The sequence below is a fragment of the Hibiscus syriacus genome, unplaced genomic scaffold, assembly GCF_006381635.1.
Source record: "Hibiscus syriacus cultivar Baekdansim isolate YM2019G1 unplaced genomic scaffold, ASM638163v2 tig00117010_pilon, whole genome shotgun sequence".
Classification (NCBI taxonomy): Eukaryota; Viridiplantae; Streptophyta; class Magnoliopsida; order Malvales; family Malvaceae; genus Hibiscus; species Hibiscus syriacus.
In genome coordinates this window covers 224,201-239,239 of record NW_024063522.1, presented here as the reverse complement: position 1 = coordinate 239,239, position 15,039 = coordinate 224,201, and the positions used below count along the sequence as shown (strand labels likewise).

Below are 15,039 nucleotides of genomic sequence, written 5' to 3'. Positions count from 1 at the left end.
AATTATGTTGTTTGCAAATTGCAAAATTTTAAATTATTTATTTTTTTATTTTAATATTATTGATAACGATTTCATATTGTTTTAGACAAACAAATTCAATTGAAATTGTGGGAGGTTTATTTTTCCCCTCAAAGTCGATCCCTATTAAATATTACGTAAAATATGAGATAAATTATAAGATAATACAAATACGACAATGTAAATTACACATTTAATACATAAACTATTAATTTTGGCTCATTTTAGTATCTAATCTTTTTGTTTTCTTAAAATTATACCTAACGTTAAATTTTTATTTCATTTTAGTACCCACCGTTAAAAACTTAACGATTTACTATATACTAAACTATCAGTTTTGACTCGTTTTAGTACCTAAACTTTCAATATTTTCAAAATTTAATGTTAAATTTTGATTGAGGTATTAAAATGAAACAAAAATTAAATTTTTTAATGGAGGGTACTAAAATGAAAAAAATAAAATTTAGTTATGGTTTTGAAAAAATTGAAAATTTAGATACCAAAACTGACCAAAGCTGATAATTTAAGTATTAAACACGTAATTTACCTAAATATGATTTATTATGTAAATTAAGTCATTATGATAGTTTATGCAAACAATTAGGGATGGGCATGAGATCCGAATCCAAAGGGTTTTGACCCAATCCAATCGGGTTGGGCCGGGTTTTTTAAATGTGATGTTCGGGTTTAGGGTGAAAAATACCCGAGCCGAAAAATATATAATTTTACCTTATATATTTAGGAATAATTACAATAATACCCCTCTATATATTATTATTTTCAATTAAGTCACTATTTTATTGAATAAAAATAATATTTTATTATTATTTTGGGGCGGGTCGGGTTGGGTGAAATCTTGTTTTGTTCAGGTCAGGTTGGATCTCCAGTGGAAGATTCTTTGTTCTCGGGTCGGTTCGGGTGGATCAAAAATCCGACACAACCTGACCCATGCCCATCCCTACAAACAATACATCATAAAAAACAATATAAGAACACCAGAAATACACTTATATATGTATATTAAATAGTTCAAGATGATAACAAGATAATATATATTTAAATTTTCTTTAGATCATTAACAATACACATATAATGTAACTATTTGAATCTAAAACCTATAGGGAAAACAATATTTTCTTTAATTATTAAAGTTGATGAATTTAAATACACAAAAATATTTAAATTTACATAAAATCCAGTAAACAAAATAGAAAAATCTATATAAAAATACATACAATTTATAATTCTCTCAATATAAAAAATACGAATATAAATGTAAACAATGAATAACATTGACACGATAAGAACACCTAAAGGTGACAAAATCAACATAAATAAATTATTAAAACATAAAATTTTATATAAATTTATAACCTCTTGAATATGAAAAACAAAACACAAACATGAACAATATACAATTTCATTTGATGTTTTTATTTGACTCATTGAATTTTGATATTGTTCCTGTTTTGATCACCTCACTCTTAAATAATTAATGGTGTTATAACATGGCAAACGACATCAAAACAATGTCGTTTTAAAAAAAATTAAATTTATACTAAAACGATATTGTTTTTGTACCTATATATAAAATAAAAAAAAATCCTTCTTTTCCCTTCTTTTCGTCTCTTCTTTTTCTTTTCATCTCTTTCGTTTTCTTTCAATGTGGTTGAACTCTGACCATCGTTTGCGACAGCCGAGCACCATGTCGGTCATGGATCTAGCATTGAATCTTTTGATTTCCTTGTTGCCTCTTCAATTGTTCTTAAATTTGAGATCAACTTGTAAGCATTTTAAATTTCGTGTTCTCCCCTTCTTTCATTTCCAAAAACTCTTTTGCTTTTAATTTCTCTGTGTTTTTTGTTGCTTTTGACTTTTTCTTTTGTTGCTTCTAAGTTCTCCCCTTCTTTCATGTTACTAAATTCCCTTTTCCCTTTTACTTTTAAGATGCTTACTCTGGTTTCCATGATAGATAGACAATAACACGGTGGGAGTTGGAGGGAGAGGGTGAGAGTGGGGTGGGTGGGGTTATAGTTTTGGATTAGGGTTTAGGAATAAAATTTAAGAATTTTTTATTTTATCTTAAATATTACATGTCATAATTAAATATTAATAAAAAATATATATCATCATTATATATTAATAAAAAATGTCATGTAATCCAGCTGTTACAAGCTTAACGTTCGAGTGAGAAAAATAGTTTAATCTGTAAAGGTTCAGTGAGTAGAATAGAAAAATTAAAAGTTAAGTGAACAAAATAGAAGAGAAATTTAAATTCAATGAGAAACGGTGTAATTTACCTATAAAATAAAAGGAACAGGGATCTAATTTTATTTTACGAAAATTACCCTTCATATAATTTCTAATGACATTTACTAAAGTTTAATGGTGGGCAGTGATAATGACAGAGAAAAAGGTGGCGGAGAATGATGAAAAGCACGATGGGCAAACATACTTTGAATAGTTTAAGTCTATCTAGCCGGAAATTATGATATAGAATCACTTTAAGCTTCTGTTCTATTTTCATTGTGACTTTAAAGTTTGACGAGTTAAATCATAATCTAAGGAGGTGAAGAACCGCCTGCAATTCAATATCAAAAGGAACTGAAACAATAACTCAGGAAAGCTGTACATACAAATTATGTGATAAAGATACAGACTTGTAAATCATTCATATCGAAATTCAAAATTAAAGCACAGATAAAACTTTATTCTTTATGAAATGAACAAGAAAAAGAGAATTAAGTCACTGGGGTAATCGTTGTCAACTCTTCCAGCTTCGACTTCGGCACAATGGGTCTTTCATTTTACCAACCCATGTTTCTTTGGCAATTTCAGTTGAAATTTTGTAGAAATCACAGTCGTACTCGTATCCCGTCACCACCAAGCTCTCTTTTTTCTTCCATTAATGGATCCAACTTGTTTGTTTTGTTCTCATCTTCCTCATTCTCTTCTTGCCTGGCCTTAGCAATAGCAGGAGCAGACCTAGAACGCATAAGCAAGAGTGCATTCGGAGGTGGAATTGCAGCTTCATCATCATCAACAACAGGATCGTGGACCCTCGTCTCTTCTTCTCTATAAACCCCGTTGTCGTGATTCTCTTGCAGCACCATGAGCCATTTGGAAAATATGGCTCCTGAGGTCTCGTCCTCATCTTCATGGTCGCGATTTTCTTGGTATTCTTCATCTTCATCTTCGTCATCAGAAGTGATGTCGGATCGGGGAAAAGAGCCGAAGCATCGAAAATCGAAACGAATGCCCCGCAAACACGTTAAGAATTGCACGACTTCTTTCTTGAAACCAAAGGACTCCACCCAACTTGGCCTCCTTTTACGATGCCTGCTGTTGTGAATTTTCTCAATCTCTTCCATGACTGATTGCCAGGTTTTGCATGAACTTGTTTTAGAACCGACTTTGATCTGCCCTGAACAGGTGACTTTTGGGGAGGTTGGTTCGGTACTGTCGGGTCCTATTTGCTTGTCTCTAGCCCAAAGCAAAGGGCTGGAGTGGCTCCCAGCTCCACTACCCTTTCTGGTGCTTGATTTCTTGAGGAGACGGCGGTGGTAATGGAGGTGATGTTGGTGATTGCGGTGGTGCTTGTTGGATTCCGATGGTCTCGTGGGGCTACAAATTGGCTTCCGCACCAATGTTAAACGGGCTCGAGACGGTAGACATACTAGCAAATCTGCTGAAGGTACTCCTTTGGTTTCTCGTCCTCTCATGGCTGTCTTGTTTGTGTTTCTCTCTTTGTTTCCCTTGTTATATTGGACAGCATAGGCACTTATGAATAAGGATACAATGGGTCGGGTCGGATTATATTGGACTCTTACTCTATCTGAATTTAAGTTAAAAATTAATTTTTTTTATCTATATTCCATCCGAGTTGGATTTAGGAGGTCTTACTTAACATAGAACCTAAGTTGATTTTTAATTCAATTTTTATATTTCGATTTGACCCAGCATAAATATATATAATTTATTTTTATTTGATAAAATAAAGATATGATTGAACACAAAAAATAATATAAAAATAGATATTATTATAATTATTCCCGATATAAGTGATAATTATAATATTATATTAAATCAAGACTATCGATTTTTTTACTCTAAATTCAAATTCAATCCATTTGAATTTATATTTTAAAATAAAAAAATTAACTCTATCAAATTCAAATAAAACTTGTGTTGTATGTTGTTTTTTAATGTAGGTGTGTGCTTAGACATCAGATATTGTTTCTTTTTAAACGAAAAGAAGGGAGGGGATCCACAACTTTCTCTGCTTTAATTTTGCCTACTTTATTAATGCCACTCCGTACTTGTTTTTTTTTAATAATCAAAGTATAATAAAAGTTAAAGCTCACGAGCTTTCTTTCATGATACAATGATACCCTCAACTTGTAAATCCATCCCATTTTATTGCAAATCATATTTGCCAATAGAAATAGATATCTCCTTCCACCAACCAAATCATAAAATAGATTGCCGAATTTTCCATCAGCATGCACTTGTACTGGTATTCTTAGTTGCTTTATATTCCATGTACTGATACCAATGTGTTAGGTAATAATGTCATAAGATACTGAACTATTTTTTATCACTAAAGAAACTAAAAATAATTATTAAACTTATGAATTGTTACAAAATGATCATTGCATGTTAAGTTTACGAATCATTTTATAATAGTTTGATAAAATTTAAAGAGCATTATATAGCTTTTGAAATTTTAGTGACCAAAAAGATTATTTTTAACACACTTTAGTGATTATTTATGTATTCTACATTAGGGTATGTTATACTCTTAAGAAAAGAATTCAATTTTGACCCTTAGATATAATATTATTAGAAGGATGAATCTAAAATATAAATTATAAAATAAACATAAAAAAAGACTATGTTCTAGAAAAAAAGTGTACTAAACTAGTTAAATTAACAAGGAAGCTATAATGAGGGGAGCAATGCACTTGAGAGCATGGGAGAAACAATGGCCCCCCTAGCCTCCATCCACTAACATACGACTCGTATTAGGATTACACTTTATTAACAAAATTAAAAGGTTGGTACATATTTTATTTATTGTAATATATTTTAGGTATAAGGATATCCACTTTATTTTAGGTAAAAGGAGGCCCTCGTACTTTAAAAAAAATCAATATAGTTCTCGTCATTGTTTTTATTCAATGTCACTCTTGAATTTAAAAAAAGAATTCAATGGTTATTTGATCAATAGTTTTCGTCGTTGATTGTTATGATGTGATGTAACACTTTATGGTACTAACGCTGCAGTTCACGATGTTGATGTGGCGATCCATGGTATTGACATGACATCCACGATGGATGATGAAGGGGCTGATGAATGTATAGCTAGGCAGTTAGTGACACGTGGTTCAGTTGAAAATGTGGCTTAGTTTGTTATGCAGTTATAACAGCTGGACGCTTTGGTGTAATGTTCTTATATAGCCAAGCGTCTGTAGAAGAAAAATAAGGCTTTATTCACTAAAGCAATTCTGAGAAGCATTCTTGTTCATATCATCTTCTTGCTTCACATTATAACCCCCATTGTTCTATCTTTTACATGGTATCTTTCGCCATAAGGTCGTGATTTTTACTTCGCTGCGTGTAGTCGTCTTCTTCTTGCCTACTTCTTTTTCTCTTGGTATTAGATCCATTGTTTTAGTTATGGTGCAACCAGCAGTAGTCTGCAATGTCACTGATGATGAACAAATGGTTGACGCTGCCTTTAATGCGTTTGCTAACAAGAGGATTAATGTGTGCTTGACTGATTCGAACTATCTTATGTGGAAACAATAAGTTATCCTTACGCTTTTAGGGCTTGGGATTGAAGGTTTTCTTTATGCGTCCACGCCGATTCCAGAAAATTCGGCACTTAATAGAGATGGTGAGGAAGTTGTTAATCCAACCTGTCTACTTATGTCAAACAAGATAGCTCGTTAGCTTCTTGGCCTCTCTCGACTGTTAGTCCCAACATTTTTCCTCATTTGTTGGTGTTGAATCCACAGCAGCAGTTTGGAGTGCCATCACCAGGTTATATTCTAAACTCTCTACAACAAAAATAATGGCTCTGCATTGTCGTCTTAGATCAATGAAAAAAGGCACACAATCCATGAGGGATTATATAATGGCCATTAAACAGATATGTGAATTGCTAGCTACGTGTGGTAGTTCTATTTAAGAATAGATCATGTTGCTACCATTCTTAATGGTTTGCCTGTTGAGTATGAATCAACAATTGCAGCTATTAGAGCTAGTAGAGAGCTTTTTCCTTGGACGATATGGTGTCTATCCTTATTGACGCTTAATCTCACTTTGAAGACACCTCCCGATTTCCAATAGGAGTGAATTTTACTCGTTACTGTACTGATCATACCTTTGCTAGTTTTGTTAATCAACAATATGAGGGATCGAAGACTTCTAATAATAATAATACTGGCAGCAAGTACAAAGGAAGGCCCAAGCAGCAATGTCAACTTTGAAAAATTTGGTCACCTAGTAGACCGATATTGGCACAGGTTTGATCAAAATTTCAAAGGGTTTTCAACTCAACATAATCGCTCATTTTCAGCGGTTCAAGTTAACACTTGTTCATGTTATTCTCACTCATCTGATTGCACTTACACTCCTTTTGTAAGTCCAACTGTAGGAGATGGAGGTTCACCTCACCCTGACGAACCTGCTCGATCTGACTTCTCAATTGGTCATCTGAACTTTGTAGCCTCGTGATTTCACCTGCCAACTTTGGTAGACTCGTAACTTGATAAGCAAACCATCATCACTTGATAAACTCAAACGTGCTAGGAGGGCTCGTAACTCAGTCATTGATTTTCTGCTCAAGGCATCTGCCACCACATTCACCTTTCCTGGATGATAATCTATTACGTAGCCATAGTCATTAAGAAACTCAATCCATCTATGCTGTGTGAGGTTAACTCCTTCTGAGTGATAAGATACTTAAGGCTCTTGTGATCGGTGAAGATATGACACTTCTCACAAAAAAAATAGTGTCGTCAAATCTTCAAAGTGAACACTACTGTTTCTAGTTCAAGGTCATGGGTAGTGCAAGGTGGGTCAAAATATCACCCTGAAGGCCCTCTCTGAACCGATAGCAGCGACACTCCTCAATTGGGATTAGCTCTGCGGTATACTTACTAAGTCGGAAAAACTCTTGCTCGTACTCCACCACTGACCGGTCACCCTAAATCAAGTGTAAGAACTGCTCCATCAATTAATCGGTATGGATATGTCCGATGTAATTATCTCTAAATTGGGTGAAAAACTGCTCCCAAGTAGGCCTAACTAGTTTTATCGCCAACTCTACAGTCTCCCACCACTCTATCACACCACCCTTAAGTAGGGAGGTGGCGCACTCTAAGTTATACCCTGGGGTGAGATGTAACTGTCTGATGGTATAGAGTGTCTCTCTGAGGCACTGATCCGCTACGATAGAATCATCATCATTTGAACCGAAGAACTCGGTGGTCTTATATCGATAAAGTCTCTCTATTGGGGACTTTTGGGGAATGGGCACTGGCTAAGTTGGGGGTACTGGTGAGGGAGGTGGTGCAACTGAAAAACTAGGGAGTGACCTAGTTATCTGTCTAAGTACGGAAGTGAGATCTCTGAAGAAGGTAGCCTCCTCGACCCCCACATTACTGATTCTGACAGTCATAGGTGTTCGAGACGAATCCCTCACTAATATTGGGTGGTGGTGAGGCATGACTCTCGTCTTTGCCATCCTAGATATAATATGGTTTGTCATAGGGTCTATATGAAATTAGGAAAAGAAGAGGTTTATTATCGTCATTCCAGTCATTTAAGTACTTTGGACTCTCTAGATGCATGTACATATACAGACACTCACTGACTTTAACCCGCAAATCTTTGAAATGACTAAACCTGGACACTCTAATACCACTAAATGTAACACCCTAATCCAGTTAGACTCGAAAATTCATAGATTACAATATTACACAAGACTGCTGAAATAGTGACCCAAAATTTTCTTTTAAAATTGCTTGTAAATCTTTGAAATTTAGACATTCATAATGTAATATAAAAAATATAATAATAAACTGAGTTTACAAATAATGGTGAGCTCCCAAAATACATCCGCAAAATAATACAAAATATTGAGTTTCAAAAGAGTTACGACTGAATACAAAACAATAATGTCCATAATAGTACATGCCCTCTAAAGATGACTCAAGAGGTGTAATATCCCAAAATAGGGGTTAGTGACTAAAATGGAATTTTTGGAAACTTTATGCTCAATTTTGAAACAAGTTAAAAGTTTGAGGACTTAAATAGAAAAATTTTAGTGTTATATTAAATGGTAATTGTGGAAATTTTGAAGGGTATAATAGTAATTTTATAAGAAAGAGTTTTATTTCTCCTTTATATAGGAGATGACACGTGGAAATGGAGGAAAGAAAATAGAAAAGTCTGGAGACTTTGGTTCAACCTTCTTCTTCTTCTCTTCTCCTAAGCTCCATGGCAAAGGTAAGTTGGTTCCAAGTTGATTAATTCTTTTGTTTTAAAGTTGGGTTTGATTCTTAGAGTGATGGAAAAGATTAAGGAAAGCTTAAGATGGATTAAAACTCAAAGATTATCAAGTTATGAGAGATTGAAAATAAGAGGTTTCAAATTAAAATCTTGGAAAAGAGTTAGTAATTGAAGTTGGAGGTTAAATTTGACTTGTCAAAGGGTTAGTTAAGAAGTTAGAGCTGATAGAATTGAATTAAGAACACATGGAAAATTTGATGAAATTCTTTGATTCAAGAATTATGGTGAATTATGAGGGATAGTGAAGTGTTATAATGTTATAAGAAGGTTTACATATGTATATAAGTTTTATGGTATAAGAAGGGGTTAATAAGTAGAATTTGCAACAAAGTAAGAATTTTCAGGCTCAAAATGGAATTTTTGGGTTCTGTGCATCGATGCATCTTCAATGTGCATCGATTCATTTTCAAATAAATGAATATCGAATGCAATTAGTGCATCGATGCATAAGGAGTGCATCGATGCACCCATTTAAAATGAAAACATCGAAGGTGATTTGTGTATCGATGCATGGGTAGTGCATCGATACACATGTTAAAGAATGCATAGATACACTGTAGAATATATCGATGCACTTCAAGGGGAAAATATAATTATACCTTTCTTTTGGTCTAAGAAATGATAGATTAGAATACATCAATTGGATACTGATATGTATCAATGTATGATTATATAGATATCGAGCACGAACAAGTTCCGAACGATTATCAAGTTAGATTCGATCGAAAGAGAGGAAATCATAAAAGTGGATTGGAACGTAGTGAGGCCAAGGTGAGTGCAGCTTATTTTTATAAGATTATATGGAAATTGGACTTGTGATAAGTCTATTTCCTATAGTAATAGCTCATTAAGTCTTGATCATAAGTATGTTAACAACATGAAGTGTATGTATGTTTGATTATATGAATTGATATGTTTTGTATGTGCTATGTGGTTTACGTAAAAACACTATTAAGTTTTAATGAGAGAATATAAAATAAGTTATGAAATTATAGGAATATAGAAGATAAGTCAAGTGATTTATGGAAATGGAATTAGATGTCTATTAAGAGTTATAAGAGAACAAATATAAGTCATATGATAATGAAATACAAGACTATGTGAATACATGGTTATGAGATAAAATATGTAATAATAGGAAAATATGATGAAAGTGAGTTCATGAGAAGTGATAGGAACAAGGTAAACATATGTAACAGTATATGCTTAATAGAAACATGAGTTGGACAAGTACATAGTGGTATGATCCATTATGAGAATTAGTATAATAGAGCTTTTTGATTTAATGAGAGTTAAGGGAACTAAATAAGATTGAATTATAGAATGAAATGGGAATAGTATATCAATTAGGAAACTTGAATATAAAAGGATGATACGAATATATAAGATAAGTTATATGGTAAAGATTTATGGAGCTATATGAAAAGGTTAAAAGGAATATATGAAATTGAATTAAGTAAATAGATTAAATTAATATATAAATAAAATACTATTAAACGATATATGTTTAGAAATACGACATAGCTTATGTAATCTAAGAGAATACAAAGAAATGAAGCATAAGGTAGATGATATGACATAAGTTATTATATACATATATGATATATGTTATCAAGTAATATGAAATGACTCAAAAAATTGATATAACCTATGTGGAAGTGTTCTAGGTGTTTCTATGTGCTATATGAAGTATATATGATTATATGTGAACAAGATATGATATGTAGGTTTACATGAACATCTAAGAAATGATATAAGCTATATGATATGATCTACGTGATTCTATGCACTTTGTATATATGTTATATGACATGGATCTATGTGATTACGTGAGAAAGAATATAAGCTATGTGACATGTAAATGTGAATTATATGAAAATGTTCTACGCGTAAGTGAACTATGTGTATATATGAATATGTGAAATGACATAAATGATAATGCTCATGTTATGTGTCATGAGAGCTAGGGGTATAGTTGGCATGCCAAGAGTCGAGAGTCTACGCGGTCCTTCGGGACATACAGTGATCCTTCGGGATATTTCATAGTGGTCCTTCGGGACAAATTTCATTGCCCCTAATGGGACCCCATACGAGCTATGGTGACATCATAGTGCATAACCTCAATAGACTCACATATCTACAGTTCTCACTGATGTACATGGGCTAACAAAGAGATACCAATAAATATATATATTACATGTAAAGTATATGTTTTTATGATATGAATTGTATTATATGATATATGAGATGATGTGTATATTGCTTGATTAATTGAATCATATGTGGCTTAAAAGAATGAATATATGAGTATATGATTATGAGACATAAATATAAGAATATGGATAGTGGAATAAGGTTAGTAATGGAAATAGTGTGAGATATGTATATGTGTATATTACATTGTATGTAATGTTAAATTGTTTTGGTATGACATCATGAGATGAAGTGTTCCTACATGTTTAAATAATTAGAGTTCTTTTATAAATGTAATGCTCACTAAGTTATAGACTTAGTGTGTGATTGTTTCGCACGTAGGTTACAGAAGTGAGAAGAGTAAAAAGCAATGTGGAGCAAGACAGTCAGTTCTCCTTACCGAAGGTCAGATCAGAAGAAAGGTGAATAATATGGATTTTAATATATAATGTTCTACTTTGCATGTATTCAAAATAATATATTGTATAAGCTCTGAATAGTTCTGTGAATGTTTTGAATAAGTTATATGTTATAAAAAATTTAAATTACTCACTATTTTATACAAGTAAATGTTTTGAAAAGTCAATGTGACACCTCGGACTCGGATCTGGGTCGGATACGGGTTGGGGGTGTTACATTTAATGGTATCAGAGCTCAGGTTTAGCCGATTCTAGACTTAAACCGAAGTCAAATAAAGTTTAAAAATGTGTACATGCCAACTCAAAGTGAAAAAAAATTATGATATGATAGTGTAAGGAGTATGATGTCTTGTTAATAGAATAAGATTTTATGATATAGTAGAAATTAATTATAGAAATGGTTGAAGTGAATCGATAGTTGGCAAATCTGATGGTGATAGAAATTCACCTGCCCTGGCCAGGCAGGGTGAAGAGCGGAAACCTCAGAATGTGTCTTTTAAGATTAAAGGTTGATTTCAGAAAGTTGAAATCATATATGAATAATGATAAAAAGTTTTTATTGTTTTGAATCAGAAAGGTGATATGGATTTGTTTTGTTATTTTGTGGATAAGATAGGGTGAACAAGTGTCACCATAAGAGCGTTAAAAAGATCAAATGATGCAGTGAGAATTGGTAGAAGAGTTCAAGAATAAGTGTATCAGTGACAAGCGTATAAGATGTATAAATTCAGAGCTTATGAGTTTGAAATGAAGGGATAGTATTGTGTATAAGCAAGAGTGTGAATATGATAAGGATTTGTAGTTAAGATGAAAAGAGTTAGCGTTGGCTAACCAGAGTATATGATGAAAATGTATTGGAATTAAAGATGATGTCATGGTAAGTTAACCAAGTATGATGCAGATTTGGATATGGTGGTGTATTCTGAGTATGAAATTGTAAGGTAGCAAAGGAGATAAGGACTTGTATGATTGAGGGAAACGTAAGTATAAGAGATGATAAAGGATGGTGTTCTGTATAAGTAAAGTTGACTATCAAAATCATGAAAATGTGATAAGGAGTGATAGTTAAGGATAAATATATGAGATATAAAAGAGCAAATGAGTAGTACTGTGTATGAGTTTGAAAAGTTAAGTCAGATATCGCTGAGAAATATGCGATAAAGATCGGTAATCAGAGATGGGTATAATTGATAGAAAAAAATGGATGTGAGCATGAAATAAAAGATATGACTTATGTATAAGGAGATTTTGATTTTGAATGAATAAAGAAAAATGGAATAAGGAAATGAAAAGGATTGAGTTTAAAGGATCAGATATGATAAAGGTTATATGAAAGTGTAGATGATAAGTTTGATATACAAGTAAGAGAAGTATGTAAGGTGATGTGAAAAGATTGCTTAATTTCATCAAGTGTATGTTTAATCATATTTAAAGAAGATTTAATGTTGTGTTCTTGGTCAAATGATGATGGAAAAAGAGTTTGGTTATTGTTATAAGGTAATTAGAGATGGATGTTACTGTCTACGTGATGAGTGACATTATATGGATTTTAGAAATGTCAAAGGAAATACAAAATTAAAGGAGAGAAAAGATATGAATGGATTGAGGTTACTGGTTACTGTGTATATGATAAGTGACAGTAGATGAATGTATAAAGGAAAAAGGAAGTTGAAAAACTAAAGGAAGGAAAAGTTAAGTAAAGGAAGGAAAAGTTAAGTAAAGGAGGCAACATGAGAACATTAGAAGGTATGTTCATATTGGTATGTGCAATGAAAATTCGAGGACGCATTTTGTTTAAATGAGGGGAGATTTGTAATATCCCAAAATAGGGGTTAGTGACTAAAATGGAATTTTTGGAAACTTTGAGCTCAATTTTGAAAAAAGTTAAAAGTTCAAGGACTTAAATAGAAAAATTTCAGTGTTATATTAAATGGTAATTGTGGAAATTTTGAAGGGTATAATAGCAATTTCATAAGAAAGATTTTTATTTCTTCTTTATATAGCAGATGGCACGTGGAAATGGAGGAAAGAAAATAGAAAAATCTGGAGACTTTGGTTCAACCTTCTTCTTCTTCTCTTCTCGTAAGCTCCATGGTAAAGGTAAGTTAGTTCAAAGTTGATTAATTCTTTTGTTTTAAAGTTGGTTTTGATTCTTAGAGTGATGTAAAAGATTAAGGAAAGCTTAAGATGGATTAAAACTCAAAGATTATCAAGTTATAAGAGATTGAAAATAAGAGGTTTTAAATTGAAATATTGGAAAAGAGTTAGTAATTGAAGTTGGAGGTTAAATTTGACTTGTCAAAGGGTTAGTTAAGAAGTTAGAGGTGATAGAATTAAATTAAGAACACATGAAAAATTTGATGAAATTCTTTGATTCAAGAATTATGGTGAATTATGAGAGATAGTGAAGTGTTATAATGTTATAAGAAGGTTTACATATGTATAGATAAGTTTTATGGTATAAGAAGAGGTTAATAAGTAGAATTTGAGGGGCAAAGTAAGAATTTTCGGGCTCAAAATGGCATTTCTGGGTTGTGTGCATCGATGAATCTTCAATGTGCATCGATGCACTCTCAAATAAATGAACATCGAATGCAATTAGTGCATCGATGCATAAGAGTGCATCGATGCACCCCCTTAAAATAAAAACATCGAAGGTGATTTGTGTATCGATGCATGGGTAATGCATCGATGCACATGTTAAAGAATGCATTGATACACTGTAGAATGTATCGATGCACATCAAGGGGAAAATAGAATTATACCTTTCTTTGGTCTAATAAATGATAGATTAGAATACATCAATTGGATACTGATATATATCAATGTATGATTATATATATCGAGCACGAACAAGTTCCATAACAATTATCAAGTTAAGATTCGATCGAAAGAGAGGAAAATCATAAAAGTGGATTGGAACGTAGTGAGGCCAAGGTGAGTGCAATTTATTTTTATAAGATTATATGGAAATTGGACTTGTGATAAGTCTATTTCCTATAGTAATAGCTCATTAAGTCTTGATCATAAGTATGTTAACAACATGAAGTGTATGTATGTTTGATTATATGAATTGATATGTTTTGTATGTGCTATGTGGTTTATGTAAAAACACTATTAAGTGTTAATGAGAGAATATAAAATAAGTTATGAAATTATAGGAATATAGAAGATAAGTCAAGTGATATATGGAAATGGAAATAGATGTCTATTAAGAGTTATAGGAGAATAAATATAAGTCATATGATAATGAAATATAAGACTATGTGAATACATGGTTATGAGATAAACTATGTAATAATAGGAAAATATGATGAAAGTGAGTTCATGAGAAGTGATAGGAACTAGGTAAACATGTGTAACAGTATATGCTTAATAGAAACATGAGTTGGACAAGTACATAGTGGTATGATCCATTATGAGAATTAGTATAATAGAGCTTTTTGATTTAATGAGAGTTAAGGGAACTAAATAAGATTGAATTATAGAATGAAATGAGAATAGTATATCAATTAGGAAACTTGAATATAAAAGGATGATACGAATATATAAGATAAGTTATATGGTAAAGATTTATGGAGCTATATGAAAAGGTTATAAGGAATATATGAAATTGAATTAAGTAAATAGATTAAATTAATATATAAATAAAATACTATTAAACGATATATGTTTAGAAATACGACATAGTTTATGTAATCTAAGGGAATACAAAGAAATGAAGCATAAGGTAGATGATATGACATAAGTTATTATATACATATATGATATATGTTATCAAGTAATATGAAAGGACTCGAAAATTGATATAAGCTATGTGGAAGTGTTC

The 15,039-nt window shown here is 32.1% G+C and overlaps 1 protein-coding gene across 1 annotated transcript; it reads right to left on the bottom strand.

Moving 5' to 3' along the window:
* Positions 1 to 2,847: 2,847 nt before the first annotated feature.
* Positions 2,848 to 3,800, bottom strand: LOC120195197. Its single transcript, XM_039197280.1, has one exon. It carries the CDS (start codon positions 3,738 to 3,740, stop codon positions 2,874 to 2,876), a length of 867 nt encoding a protein of 288 aa, XP_039053211.1. The 5' UTR covers positions 3,741 to 3,800; the 3' UTR covers positions 2,848 to 2,873.
* Between the last annotated feature and the right edge of the window lie 11,239 nt (positions 3,801 to 15,039).

Bases quoted from the DNA above. Each gene is read 5' to 3' on its own strand.
- LOC120195197 (XM_039197280.1), bottom strand. From the start codon at position 3,740: ATGAGAGGACGAGAAACCAAAGGAGTACCTTCAGCAGATTTGCTAGTA.